Source organism: Augochlora pura, chromosome 8 (genome assembly GCF_028453695.1).
Source record: "Augochlora pura isolate Apur16 chromosome 8, APUR_v2.2.1, whole genome shotgun sequence".
In the NCBI taxonomy this organism is placed as follows: domain Eukaryota; kingdom Metazoa; phylum Arthropoda; class Insecta; order Hymenoptera; family Halictidae; genus Augochlora; species Augochlora pura.
In genome coordinates this window covers 2,195,144-2,210,815 of record NC_135779.1, presented here as the reverse complement: position 1 = coordinate 2,210,815, position 15,672 = coordinate 2,195,144, and the positions used below count along the sequence as shown (strand labels likewise).

The following is a 15,672-nucleotide window of genomic DNA, read 5'->3' as shown; positions in this document are numbered from 1 at the left end:
GGGGGGGGGGGCGGTGCTCGAACGCGCCTGGTTCCTCTGCGCCATGTTCCCTTTGTGGGTTATAAATGCGCCGATTTTGGCGTGTCGCGTCGAATACGTCAACCCTTCCACTCCGCGCCATCCAGGGCGTTACCTGGCAGCTACTCGGCACCATTTTTTTTTCGTAAAAACGTGCACTTACGAACCGTCGTATTATATAGTATACCTTTTATTACTATATGCTACAGTAATACCCAAATAAAATGCTACAATGAAATTCGATTTATATGAATTTGTAAATATCGAGTGACATACATTTCCGAAAAGAATCAAGATTTTATTTCTTACGATTTTGTACAGTGTGATACATTTTTATGCTCGTTTCATGTTGGTAGATAATGATCCGTAATATTATCGTATATGGAGCATAATTATATTATATTCTTCTTATTACAACTTATCGTGCATATACACGATTTCTCCCGTTAAAAATAAAAAAAAGGAACAATTTGAAAATTAATGAGTTAGTGGGAATCACCGCGTGCCGCGTCGAAGTCAGAGTTATCGTCCGAATACTTTCGGCAGTCGCTGTACGTCGAACAGCTCGCTTGAACTAGATCTCGCCCGTAGAATTCGAACGATATTTAAGGTGAAAGGAGAGGAACAGTTAGAAACAGGAACATGAAAGTTTGTGGAACGAATTCCATTTCGGCGATTCTGCTCCGCCGCTAGGTTACCGTTCGCGAGTCGCTAGATTTTTGCAGTCCCGACTGCGATACCTTTCGGCGCCTCTGTCTTTTAACGACGCGGGCCGATCCGGCTCGAACGTTAAACGCTATTAAGTCTCATTATCGCATGGGATATTCTCGTTGCAAGGGCGGGGTGCCATCGTTCGCCGGAATTTATCGCGATGCAACAGAGTGATACAAAGACTCGGCGTACACGCGTAGAAAACAGCATAATGGATGACGCGGGACCGCGGTAATCCCGTGTTACGGGCGCCTCTCGGCGCGTATCCTCCTCGCCCTGCCAGCAACCGTAGCATTAATTAAGCAATTTGTCCCATTCGTTTGACCTCGGGTAAACGTTATCGCCGGCCGCCGCCAATGGTAAAACGTTTCCCAAGGTCGGCGACGCATCTTCGACCGCGCGGAAAAACGACGCTAATCGCGTCCACGCAAAAAACGCCCGGGATCAGGTCTTAATCACGATCCGGGAGACGGATACTGTTGCGTGGCAGCAAGAAAACGCTTCGGAGATATTTTCTACGTGATACCGAGAGATCGAAGTTGAAACGCTGTATCGGCTCCCGTATCGCTCGAAGCGTTTTATCGCGCTCGCTCATCGCGATTTCGAGAAGAAAATTGCCCGCGGCGTTCCCTGGCCTGCGGTAATCTTTCGAAAGCGTTTTACGCGCAGCAAACCGTGGACAAATATTGAATGTGTCCTAACCGGTGCAAAAACTGTGATCGATTCACGAGATTGCGGCGTGGATCTTCGCGCGAGATAAAAAATTGCATCGTAGAAAATAAGAGTACGCGTTACTCGATGCATACGCTGTTAAGCGCTGCCGTTCCGTGCCCCCCGGGTAAATGAATCCAATAAACAGTTTATTCCTAACTATATCTTTTCGGTTGAAAAAATTTAAGTGCGCCGTAAATCGAGAACGTGTCCAGATAATGGTTCACGCGCGGATATTGTACCATAAACGTCCGGATCGTTTCGATTAAAAAAGAAGTCCCGGGCCTCTGATGTGCGATATAAATTATCAGCCTAACAATTAATTGCATCCTCGGGGATAAGATCGTCGACGGGAATAAATTCGCGAAGCGATTGATAAAATAAAGAAATAATATTTTCAGTGCTTTTCTTTCGACCGGCGTTGCTGTCTATCAACGGGACGATACGCGAAAGGCTACAAACGTTTCTAATTATCGATCCGCGAGCGCCTGCCGTTAAGATCGCCGTGAAGAAAAAAATCCATTAGACCGCCCGGGCAATTATTAAGAATCGCGAGCAGCTTGCGATGGAAACACGGAGTAACAACGTTGCTCCGGATCACGCGGTGGCTCGCTTTCACAAAGAACTTAAAATTGCATCATCGGGCCGGGATCGACTTTTCGATATAATTAGCCTGATGGGATCGTTCCATTACATTTACCCGTTCCCCGCTACGGGATAAATTGAAACTTTTTCCGCCGGGAAGTCATTACCAGAGAAACGATCCTGTTTCAAAACGCGAAAGAAACCGCGCGCCGACCAGGAACACTCGTTACACGCCGTGTACCGATTTTTCTCGAACGTACCCGGGATCGTAAACGCGTTTTACAATCGCGTCGGTTTTTCCTTTCGTCGCACGCCCAGCCATCGACATAATTAACGACGAGCCGCTCGCCGACGACAAATTGTTCAATTCTCATTTTAATTAGACGGCTGGAAGAACCTGTGTTCTCGTTGCACCGGAAACGGAACGTCCGACTAAATCGAGCGGCGGTACAAGGAAAACGCGGCGAGACCGCGGATGCAACGTCAATTAACCCTTTGCACTCGAGCGGCGACTCTGAGGCACCATTGGAAATATTCTATCACCTTTTTTTTTGTCTTTCCAAAATAATGTGAAACCTTTGAAGTAACTTTTTCCTTAGCGAAAATGCGAGCTATTTCTTTCGCGATTTTGTTTACGTGTTATTAACGACGAAACAGTGGCCGATGAGAGATGAAGGCGGGAACAAGCCCGAACCATTCTATGCTTCAGGCTGCGAGTCGCGTTCGAATCGTTATCAAGGATTTTGCAAAATCGCCAAACTAGAATCGTGGAAGTTATTGGATTGAGAGTTAATATCTTAAGAGGTACTGCTGTATAATCTCCATTCCTACATTTCCTACGATTGGTCCGAAAAAGACCTGGAAACGGCCAAAAATCGTCTCAAAGACGCGCATAAAATCATCCGTAAGACATCTTGATTTGTAACGCAGACCGTTTCTAGAACGTTCTCAGTGTTTTCGAGGACCTGTGCAGTCTTCTTAAATGCGTTAAAAAAAAAAAAGAACAGCTGAGCGCAATCTGCGAAAGGACGAATTTCTCTGTGGAAAAGAGTTGCGCGGTTTTTCTGCGACCGTCTTCTAAATCGCATCGGTCACGCTCGTTCCAGGAACTATAAATTGCAATGTGTCCTAGAATTTGAAGAGGGCGGTGTTGAAAAAACAGACGACGGTCGGATCGCAGCGAAGGAGCTAAAGTAGGGTAGACACGGAACACACCCGGAAACCTGCGGATAGCGCGAAGTTTCCGAGAGCTCTCTCGGCCGGCCATTTTTCCGGGACGTTAGCGCAACAATCGTAGGCCAAGCTATCACGCACGTTCGATCTAATGGACAGCCGCAGGCCATCCAAGGAGAGATGCCTCTCTCGCGGGGCCGAGGAGCCCGGGCTCGCCTCTTCTTGTTCCGTCAATTCCGTTCTTCCCTTCCGTGGCACGTGATATCTGTCCATTGTCTCGGCTGTCCGTAACAATGGCGATACGCCGCGGAAAAGGCTCGCGTGTTATCGTAACTCTTGGATTTAATGGCCACGCGGTTTGATTTATACGCGGCCGGGGAACCGGTGGCCGGAGCCAGAGGCCGGACAGAAATTTGTGTTCCACGGTACCATCTCGCCGTCTTGACCGCCACGCGTCCGCGATGACCCCCGGTCGCTACGCGGCTCTCCGGCTACCGTAACGTTTTTACACGCACCGGCTCGGCGCCGTTTCACTTTACGACCGATTCAATCGATAGACGCCACGCTGACGCCGGATTTGCCGTATTTGGCCTGGTTCCATTTTCTACGGACGTTTTCTGGATTTTTGGACCGGGTGACGCAATCCGTGCTCGGGCTGTTCGCCGCGAGCTCCCGGCAACCTCTTCGGCTTTTCACGAATTCAACTGTTTTACCGGGAAATGGAGATCTACTGTGACTCCCAAAAATATTCGGACGGTAGTTTGACTCCTTCGCCATGTATTTAAATATATATATATATATACATTGAAAGAATAGAATCGGTATATTAAAATAGAACTCATAAATAGATGCTAAAATACAACATAAATAAAAATGCAATATATTTCAAGAAGCTTGAAATTTAAGAAATTATTATCTATTTACAATTGATGGCGTTTTATATATATATATATATCACGCGATTCCATGACAGTCGTGTATAAGACACTTGTAAATATAATTCGTTGTCTTAACCCTTTGCAATTGAGTACCAATTCTGAGGCACCATCCAAAATTATTCCATCACGTTTCGAAATAATTTTCATATCATCGAATTTGTTCATATTTAAAAAACTGTGCGAAGTGTAATAGTTTGCAGTTTTTTTTAAATATATACACAAAGTATGCAGACTACGAGAAAGCATAATTAGAATAATTGAAGTGCCTTGGAGTTTATCTTTCAATTTCTGATTTTGTACAAATCCAAGCAGAAATTATAATGAAAATAGTGCAAAGTTTATTTGTACTATCAATTGCTACTAATTATTATTAAAAATGTATATTTCTCACGTTTTTGTGTTGGTAGTTTCACTCTTAATCCTTAATAAAACATTAAATAGTTATTTAAAAAGATACCTCGACTTTTCTCGGTTATTTCTCGAGAAAAACAGTAATGTCTATTCGATGGAATATTCTTGGAAAGAGACTATTCAGATTTTTGAAGGGATTCGAGGCTCGCCGGTCAGTTTTCTCGGTTCCCTCGACAATATCAAAGTGATCAAAAACCATTGTCCGTGACTTGCTTGGCAACTATCAGGCCGTAATATCCAGGCAACGATTCCAGGGCTGTTAGCTACCCTGTATATACCTTTTTGTATCTCGTTTGGTCCTCTTTCGCGCTTCTTGCGCGGGCCGCCGCGGCTCTCCACCGTCGTATATCAAGTTTTCATCTTGGCGAGCGCGCGCGTTATTAGAATTCTATTACCATACGGGCTTCCTGTTTTCTTGCCGCCGCGAAAACGTGTTGTTTTCTTGTCGTACACGCATATAATCCAATAAAACTGGCGGGAGCGGTCTTCTTGCGGCCGTTTATGATGTTCAAACGGGCGATCGGACTTTCGCGTTCGTCGGCCCTTTGATCTTGCCAATGAATTTTCCGTGCCCGTACCGTACGCTTAACGGGTTTATTAACGTCGATTGGCTGGCATTAAAAGATTGTTTGTCGCGGAACGATGATGCGCATTTTATCCTAACAGGTAGTTCAACTTGGGCAGTACTTCAGATTTATTATTTTTATTTTACTTTGTATTATATTATATAGGACAAATGAAGAGGCCGTATTGTATTTTAATTTTGGTATTTTTCCTAGTCATTTTTATCACAAATGCATAGAATCCATAGTCTGAGACTACTAAACAAGTATATTGTGTATTTTGTAAAGATCGCAGCAGTTCGAGTGTTATATATTTATAATTAAAAATGATATACGATTAAAAACCGTAGTTCGTGTCCATTCGAGTAGATACCAGTTTACGAAAAAAAAAGGTGAAAATCTTCCGAGTAAAACAGTTCCCTAATCGTTCGAGTTTATGATACAGCAATTACTCAGATTACCGACAAACTATGCAGGCAATCTTTAGATAACGCTATCCACCGGTCTCGTGTTATGCAAGATTTAGAATTCGCAACGATTACATTCCGCGAAAAGTAATTCCCGGAATTGTTGTAAAGGAGACGCTTAAACGCCGTATAATTCGAGGCTCGTCCGCGTTTTGTTAAATTCGAGCACATCGTCGCCTAGAAACACGTGGAACAGCGATTCTTCCAGCACCGGACACATAAATGTTTTCGTGGCTTCAATTTCTATGAAAATTAAGCGAATTTCCGGCGCGCGCGCCACTTAAATAACCGGTTTCAGTTTGTATTTTACAATTATTGAAATTATAAAGCCGCTTCTGTAGGAAGCGATTGAACTAGTTTCTTCACTCGGCCGACTCATCGAAGCTGACATTCTCTTATGTCTTGCTGCTTTTGTTCCGGTGCAATCGTTGTTCACGGAAAAACGTTGCAGGTATTTCGAACAAGGAATTAATAGAATCCCTTGTAGCATTTTTCGTAGTTTATCAGAATTCAAAGGAATTGAATCAAACGTTCTTTTGCACGAAAATGCTATTTTTTGACAGTATTGAAATCATATGCTCAGACAAATTAAGAAACAAAATTATTTTTCGAATAACTGTTGGCCATTAAACTTTCCCCCTTGAAAGCTATAGCTCGAGCAAGACATTTTATTTCAAAAATTAATTAAAATCAATTAAAACCCCTACAAGAGCAAATAATGAATTTATTGAAATGCTATTGTAATCCAATTCACTATTTAATATTCAATTAGCATTGCACCGAATTTTTAAAACAAACGAACAAACCTCTGTGAATTTTCATACTAGCCAATAAATAATTCAATCCTACAATTTACAATAACAATTCGAGAATTGCTTCAAAATGAGCAATTTCAGCACCGGATCATCTCGATTAACGCCCTCGCAGTCGTCTTCGCGAAACGACGACTGAAATATCTCGACCTCCTATCTGCTATCATCGACTCGCGACGAGCTCTCCATCGCCGTGGCGTCGTGGAAATCGGTTGAAACGCGAAAATAATCGTCCGGATCCGCGGACAGTTTGATCGGTCGTTCGACGGAGTCGCTCGGCGTCTTCTCTCTTTTGCGTCTTATTCGTTCCGCGGCGCTCCGACACCCAACCAGCTTTCCACCGCGTACATGTTATTACGATTACATTACCGTCGGCCACGACACGCTTCCTGGTTCCTTCTGACATAAAGGTAAAGCTTACGTAAGCGCGCCGGTTATGCCTATCTTAAATTCCTAGGTCGTTGTTAGTGCTCCCGCTCTCTCGGCGCTGTGCAACGTGTTCCTTCCAGCCGTTGATTCCGATCCGGGTCGACAGCGGCCGTCATCGCCGTCGCTAAAACCGGGCCCAGAATTTCGGGGAATTTCCGAGCTGTACTAACCGGACTCGGTAAGATTCTCGACGACGTCGCGACGACGACGCCTACGCGGCTGTTAACCCTTTGCATTACGACTTAATTCACGGCTATGTGGATATTCGTATTTGTTTCTTGCTAATAGAGACTTCAATGTTTCAAAGTAATAAGCTTTAATGTTTAAAACTAATAAGCTTCAATGTTTAAATAATAATGATGATTGGTAAAATTTAACAGATAGCACAAAGACGTCTGGTTCGGGACGTCTCTAAGACGTCTAGTAAATTTCCTTTTAAAGTTTATAATAAGACATTTTAGGGCGTAAGACGTTTAGACCCAAAGCGATTGGGACTTAGTTTTCAGAAGTTCCAAAAAGAAATGACAACAATTTTACGATACCTAATAATTATAAAATTCAAAAGGGAAGAGAAGATAAAGAATTCAAAGTATCATGTATCAAAAATATTTTCTCGAGCGTAGTCAAACGTCTTTACATGGAACTAATTATCATGTTCTGTTACCTAAGAGCCGAGACAACCAACTGTTCAGTGTATCCGCTGTTACACTAGCATCGAACCATTCGACATAATATTGTTATGATTATTACGCTCTACAGATACGCGAAGTAAGATATTTTCACTTACAAGCCCGTGAGACTAGCCCGGACAGTTACTCTGCCGCGAACGCGTACCATCGCCGTTGTTTAGCAAATAAGCTGTCTCCGAGAGTTGTGCTCGTGCCTGGATTAGGTCCACCGTACCCTCGGGTAACAACTCGAAGCTTAAAGCGATTGCCTTCACGCTTCCAGTTATTTAACCTTTTTACTAGAACCGGCCGGGACAGAGTACTTTATTGCCGCGGGAACGCGCAAGCTGCAACTATTGGCGCAATTATCGGTTGCGCTCTATGGGCACTAGCGAGGTCTCTTTGCGTATTTCGAAATATTTTACGAGCTCGCGGAACAAAGGCGTAAAAGTCGTCGAAATCGACCGCATAAAATCCGGACGACCTTGCGATAATAGTCGCGCTTTTCTCGAGAAGCGAGAACAATTTTCACTTAAACGAATCCGGACGTCGGCGTTCATCGTAGCAATCAGAGGGGAAAGAATGATTTTTAGGAATTTTTCCTGAAGGAGTTGTTCAACTTTTTTTTTTCTGAGATTCACTGAATTCTCTTTTATTTAACAATAATGTATTGCACGATTCTCGTGGCAATTCATACGCTGCGAAATCTCAGATTAATTTTAATTAGAGAAGAATAATTCTGTACATATATCATTAGACTTTGAATTTTTATACAAAAATCCTAAGAAAAAGTTCCTTCTTTAACAATTTTAATGTTACTATAAAACTCTTGCGATCCTCCTTCTACTTTGAATTACAATTACTCGAGTTTATAATAAATTCATATGATTCGTAGTCTAATTATCAATGCGTACAGTCGACAGATATCACACGCAACACTCTTTGAAACATATTTAACAATTTTTAAACTAACGCGAGGTCGCGTTTATTCCCTCAGATTTGGTTCCCATATGCTGCAACCAATTCGTCAACTGTTGCACAACGACGGATCTAATATCGATGATTGAAACCGATTCGGCGATTCCGGTGCGAGCGGACAACTTGTAAAACAAGTGGGAACACGATCGAATCGTTGTAAAAAGAACCGCTACGACGACGACGACGACGACGACGACGAGAAAAAGCCGGGAACACGCGTGATGTAAGATAAATTGATCGGACACAATCGATAGAGTGTAACGTAATCAAATTACGGGAAGCACGTTAATGAATGAATATTCAGAATGCTCGCGCGCCGCCCTCGGTTGTATCCGTCCCGCGTCCGCTACGCGGTCCCAGCGGGGGAAAGGTAATCGTACGAACATTAAAGCCTGATTTGCATTAAAGGTATTTTAAGTGGATCGTACCGACACGGAATCGATCTATTCGATAGCGAATACGTGACTGTATGAACTCCTCTCGGCCCCGTACAGCAATAATAGCTGCGCGCGATGTTGAAGCGAAGATCGCCGCTCCTCGTGATCGAGATAAATCGTTGTCTCGATGCCGCATGGATGAGTTGCGCGTTCTGAAAATGTCTACGGGGCCCCGGATAAAGCTATCCGTGTACGGACTAATTGGATCGGAACTGAAACTTTTAACCCGGCAGGTGGGGAGCCGAATACGCCGAACTTGTTTACCTGGAAACAAGATCATCCGCCTGTTCGTCTCTGTCTTAACGTTCGCTGTCAGTGAAAACCTCGGGTTAATTACTAGAGGTGCGACTACAGAAATGCTTCATCGTGGTTCAGACAAATAACATCGTGTTTTACGAATTGAATATGTTTTTAAGAAATTGATATCTCATTTTTAAAAAGTATATATCGTATTTGAAAGTACTGGTATTGTTTGGGCTCGCGGTTAGTCTTGCGATTGTTCGAGCACTGTGATGAACTTGCACGACCTGTGCCGACGTTTAAGAAAATGTGTGTCACGTTTTAAAAAATTGCTATTGTATTCAAATATATTAAAATACTAATATTTAAAATACTGATATATTAAAAAAATATTGATATTACACTTTTCAAAATACGAAGCACATTTATAAAATTTATATCGCGTCTTCAGAATAGAATATCATACCTAAAAAGATTAATATCATACTTCAAAAAATATGTTTGGCGTCTGAAACAAAAAATGGCCTCAATATGGTATAATTAAAATATACTCTTTATAATCATTAGCTCTAATTAGCTCTTATAGATATTTACCGTATTATCAACCGACTATATCACAGGTGATTTTGATAATAATTACTCCGAAGTCTACGTTCTAACGAAATTCATAATGTAGACCAAGCAGAAGGCAATAAACATAATTTTTTAGCAACAGAAAAAACATGTACAGTCTTTATAAATTATATGGTCGACGGCAAGTGTATATTACAAATTAACTCTAATGATTGAGAAGCAGATATTGAAAATCTGTACTCTAATAATTACCAAGGACAGGGAGATGATTTAACGATGAAATAATACAATAAAACATGTACAGGTGGCTCGTATAGCATTCGATTCCTCATGTTTTATTAAGTCGATATGGTGTTGCGGTTTATAATTAGTCATCCATTAATCATGCGGCATTAATTTCTTCATTTGCCAGTTGATACAGTTTTATAAGAAAAATATAAAAGGGATTCTAGAACCCCTGGGGGTTCTATTGCTTATCGTTTTCGTTATCTATTGGCATAATATACTTCGTGCAACATATTCAGTTAATTAATCAATCTTTACGGTTTTTCTTTTTAATTGTGCTAAATATAGCAAAGTGAAACTCGTGCTTGAATTTTTTGCTAAGAAGTGAGAAGCTTTTCGCAGTCGCTTTTTAACAATGATAGGAAATAATTATTTCGAACCTTAGAAAATAATTATCTCGAACCTTTGAAAATAAATATTTACAAGTATTTAGAACTCTAGAGACAGTGTTTAGAAAATAAGTATTTGCAACTATACATTTTTCCAAAGTTATAATCCGTGTATTTAGTATGGTTTTAGGAATAAATGAACGTGGAATGTGACGAAACGATTCAGATAATTTTCTGCTGTGCAAACGGAGACTCCGAGACATTCCGGCTGAAGAAAACAGCACCCTTATCGATGAAACAATATTTATATTACCATAGTTGCCATTCCATCAGCATTCCAAGCTTATTATGCAGTCAGCGAGGTATTCAAAGTTGATGAAAATTTGCAAGAGTAATTTTCAATTTCGATTCGGTATATACTTAATAATAATTGTATTATTTGAATGAAATATAAAATACAATTGCATATTACTTTTAAAAGTTTCGTTACGGTCACATTTATCGCGAACGATGGAAACTTTTGGAACATTTACATTTCATTTAAATGATGCAGAAGAAGATCGCTCGGACACGTCCCGAATCGTTCAAAACTGTCCAGTGCTCTCTATAATCGAGTTATCGAATTAAGCAACTTGAACTGCGAGAACTCGTCGCTTTCTCAACTTTCTTGCAACGAAAGTCTGTCACCGGTAAATTGTTCCTTGCATTTCGTCGTGACAAACAAATCGAATACTTAATCTATCGTAGCTTTTCTTTGGCGTTTTATTCGTCATATTTTATATGCGGATACGGCCTATTTAGTACGATGATTATAATAAAAATACAGCGATGCGCGTAATTATAGGCTCGAAGTAATTTTTACATTGTCTTCGATATCAAAATAAAAATATAAAATATTACATTGGTATATTTTTATTTTCTGGTATCGATGAGATAGAAATATACGAGTATGATATTTTTCTTAAGTATTGATAAGTATACAGTGTTTTCAGGTGAAAATGATCGCCTACAGAATAATTATACACTTAAAGTAATTTTTACATTGTTGTAGATATCTAAAAGAAAAAAATGAGATACTGCATTTTCATGTTTCTACTCCCTATTATTTCTAATATAGAAACATGCAAGTATGCTCTTTTGTTACATTGTTTTTTAAATACGCAGATTACTTTCAGCTAAAGTAATTACAGACTCCAAGTAACTTTCACATTCTTACAGATGTTTAAAGAATAACCAAGAAAAGTGGTTTCAATTTTAATACAAAATAGAGCTATGCAAATCGTTGAATTTTCATTTAAAAATCGTTGAAAGCGTAACAGCACCTTTGGGGGTATAATTGTTCGCACCACGGTGGTCAAGTACACGCGCTGGTATCGCTGGTAGCGAACGCGTTAATATACGACAGATATATCTGAAACGGAGAGCCCACCTCCTCGATCTCGCAGCCGCGATACATAAGACTCGGCAAAAGAGTTCACATTCAACTTGCGCAGTAGATCGTCTCCGGGAGCAAATGCAAAAACTTTCGCTCCATATTCGCGTACGTATTGCGAAAACCCGGAGGGGGGGAGGGCCCCTCCCTATATTTTTATAGCGCTTCGTATGCTTCATTACGCGCATTCCGCTCTGTTTGCCGCCGATTTCCACGTCGTCGCGTTTCCATGGTCGTCGAAACCGATCCATCGATCCGTGTCGTCGTCGGTCGTCGCGACGATTTTCTTATTAATTTGCTGCGCGCTCGTCGAAGAGTAGCAGATAGCCCGATCCACGGATGTCGCGTGTCCGCCATGATATTTGGGTCGGCGACAAATTAACAGCGTTCGCTCGCGCGCGCGCGCGCGCTAAACCGATCCGCGATTGCTCTGATTTTCATTCCTTTCCGTGCCAGTGAGCTTTCGGCATTGCAAAAGGTAGACAGATTTTTGTTTCGCTTCTGTTTCGTCGACCGATTTTACTGTTATCGCTCGCCCGATTCTGCTATTCGTAGAACACTGTAGAAACGTGGAGAAACTTCCGAGGAGGGACTTACTTCGATTAGACCGGGCCGAAGTGATCCTTGAAATTTCTCTATTTTGCAATGAGAAATGGCGTTGTTGTTGTCGCCGCTGAAGCGTTTTATTACGCGACGGTGAGAGATTCGACACGATTTTAAAGTATTTCTTAATTATTCCTTGCTGATAATTCATTCTAATGTAATGTTCTTAACCATTTGCATTATAATTTCTTTCACAGTTGACTAGCTCGTCTGTGTTTTCATCCACATTTATTCCTGGATATTCATAACAGGAGAACCAAATTTGTTTTTGATTTAGAAGAAATATATAAAATTCATGCACAGTTGGTTATGTGTAAAATCATCCTTGTTACGGTGCAAGGGGTTAATGAAGAACAGAAGAAGACTATTGTTTAAAAAAACGTCCATCCCATTCAGATCTCGTTTAGAAATGATATAAACAAATCTTAGGAAATATTACAGAAACTTTCTTGAAACAACAATGTCCTTTATAAATTCACAAGTTGTATTTTATTTACGATTCAACTGATAATGACTGCTTCCCGATTCTTTCTTTCATAGTAGAAAAATCTACAAATATTACAACAGTTTTTATTATTATATCATTAAAACAATAAAACGTTTTGTCGCAAAATGTAAGACTTGGCCAAGGACTCGGCGATGTCAGCGAAGAGTATAAAAATAAATAAAAAGAAATTCCTGTGCAAATGAGACTAACGAACGGAGATTAATCTGATTTTGCAAACCTTGCATGGAAGTTTACAAAAAGAAAATAAAAATATATAAAAAGGAAAAATGATCGAGAAATCGACCGTTCGTAGTTTTTCGACGCATCGACAACCACCGTGGACAAGCTGGACGGGGCCGGGTCGCTCGGGACAAGTCGTGCCCGCGAACTGCTTTCTTCTCACGAACGCCGCCGTGAACATTTGTCAACCCGTTGCCCGGAAAATTCACAGTTAATCCACCGATTTCGTGATGAAACGATAGTGTCAAGTAGCGGTACACACGGCATTGGGAATGTATGTTTAACCCAGTTCGGACTCGGCACGACATTGTGTACTGTGGCCGGACCCGATAACATCGCGTTCGTAATGATAGATGCTGTCACTCCTAGGCACGGTGACGCGTCTCTTAAAATAAGAAGGAGCCACCCGAGACACGTTTCCAGTATTTCTAACTGCTCGCGGGCTCGGTAAACCTTAGATCGCCTGGCGAGGATGTACGGTGTAGAGTCTGTAACGGACGGAGTCTGCTCGGATATGGTGGTACGAAAAATACTGGGGGAACTTCGCGCGATTCGCGTTTAAACGATAGCAGAAAGGGGTGAATTCCCATGGAAATTTAAGGCTTAAATATTAAACGAATGCAACACCGGGAAGATTGGGATAGTTTATCTGCAGAAGAAGAAACATCGTAGCCAAACGATGAAACAGTATGGACAGACTTGATCCACGTGTGCAAAGAAATTATTGCAGCAAATACATATATCGTGTATATTATTATATGTTATATATTTTTTATTGTCCATTGAAATAATGTATTTTCTAAATACGTAAAGGTCTATCCTTGTATGAAATAGTTAACTTGTGCTTTTGAAACAAGTAAAGTGAAATTAATTGAATTCAGAAAATATTGCTTCAATTACTGTTAACAAAAAGGCAAAATAAAATAGAAATGCTCAGCGAAGTTGGTCATTACATTAAAGCGCCTGATACAAAATAAATGCTATTAATAGAATTGAATGCATGATAAATTGACATGTAAATTTTAATATAACAGCATCCACGACATTTTGCGTCACAATGGAAATTAATGCTGCAGCAGATGCGACATTAAATAAATAAATGAAAAGAAAAAGTTTTCTAAAAAAAATAAAAAGTGAATGAAACAAGCACCCGGTACCAGAATAGCCGGTTAATAGATTCCCTCGGCCACTTTAGCAACATATTCCTCCGTTAAATGCTCTCGTAGTCGACGCCGAGATAGTCGCGCCATGTAAATCATAAGTCGTCCTCGGTAGAGGCAAGAAGTTGCCCACATAGTTACTAATAATTAGGAATTCTACCGTTATCGCCGATAAAGCGATATTAAACAGCGTTCTATACATATATCGGCGGGACCCCGAAGCTGCCGAGCGACAAGAGAGCTATTAGATAGTCCGCGTAAACGGTGCCAAGCGAATCTTATCGGCGGCGGCGGCGGCGGCCATATGTCGGCTTGGGCCACGAGCAGCAAGAACTAATTGTGCTACCGTGTGGCGATCGGTCGAACGCTGCCGTGAATTCCGTAAACGGGCTGTTCCGCAAAACGGCAAGGGGGAATCATCGGACCGAAGTGCCACGGGAATGTGAAACTTATGTCCCGATTCGTGCGTGCCCGTCTTATCTTCCCGGGAATTCTCTGGTACGCGCACGCGCGACCGCTGTGTAGGGTAACCGGGGACCAAGAAAGCGTAACAAACGGGCCTCCTCGGGAGAAGGAGGTGGAGGAGGAGGAGGAGGAGGGGGATTGTTATTAATTGCACGGGCCGCGCGTCCGAGAGAGACCAGGAAAAGTTGCTCGAGCCGAACTGGCTCGCCGAGCTGCGCCGGGAAAGAGAAAAACGTTGACAAGCCCGCGCGAACCGATATAATACTCTCGAGAACGGCCGAGCCTCGTTTTCTTTTCGGATCCTCGTTTTCCTTTGAAACGCTCTGAAACGCGCGCGTCGGCCGGGAAAATATTTCACGTGTCGCGATCGTTTTATGCTGATCCCCGAGATAGCAATTTTCTCGGGAAATGTCCGGCCGCCGCCGCCGCCGCAGCCGCAGCCGCCCAAGGATTCCCGATTTTTCAGAAGGGTTATTGGCGGAAGACGCTAATGGAACCAGCCAGCGCAGCTCGCCGTTTAACGGTTACCGTGCTGCTGGGTGATAACGAGAAGCTCGCTTCAGAAATGCTGGATTCCGTAACGACGCGCCGCGTGATAAAGAGATCGCTCGCCGATACTTCCTCCGCGAATAGGAAGCTGGTTAGGATCGTTAATAGTGCTCGCCGGCTTCTTCTTCTTCTTCTGGTCTATCGCGATCCCTTGTTAGACAATGCGAAATTCCATTAGCGGGCCCCCGGCAAAGCGGTCGATTCGAAAAAAAATGTATAATTGTTACGAGTAATTCGGTTTTATTGATCGCGCTGCGATAATATTGTTTCGAGAAGTTTGTTTCGCAGTATATTCCGCGGGTAGATATTAGTATCTGGCGAGTTATATTAGCATTTGCGGTGGATCTGGTTTTTATATATCCTGCAGGTATGATTTCAAATAATTAATTTTGATTTTTAATTTTAATT

General features: G+C 41.9%; 2 protein-coding genes across 7 annotated transcripts in view; one reads left to right on the top strand and one right to left on the bottom strand.

Annotated features, from left to right (window-relative positions):
* LOC144474441 (CIMIP2 protein CG18335) overlaps window positions 1–7,686 on the bottom strand; it is a 39,374-nt gene extending 31,688 nt beyond the window's left edge. Inside the window, exon 1 of the mRNA XM_078189285.1 lies at window positions 7,606–7,686. Within this exon, the coding sequence (XP_078045411.1) occupies window positions 7,606–7,655 (50 nt within the window). The 5' untranslated portion in view covers window positions 7,656–7,686. The remainder of the gene's footprint in view (window positions 1–7,605) is intronic.
* LOC144474435 (uncharacterized) overlaps window positions 1–15,672 on the top strand; it is a 67,829-nt gene that overhangs the window by 28,568 nt on the left and 23,589 nt on the right. Inside the window, exon 2 of one of the 6 annotated variants that reach the window (XM_078189265.1) lies at window positions 8,484–8,687. The exons of 4 other annotated variants lie outside the window; for them this stretch is intronic. The gene's annotated coding sequence lies outside the window, so the exon portion shown is untranslated. Of the gene's footprint in view, window positions 1–6,887; window positions 6,997–8,483; window positions 8,688–15,672 lie in introns of those variants that run through there. One more of the 6 variants, XM_078189267.1, reaches the window with a different exon arrangement.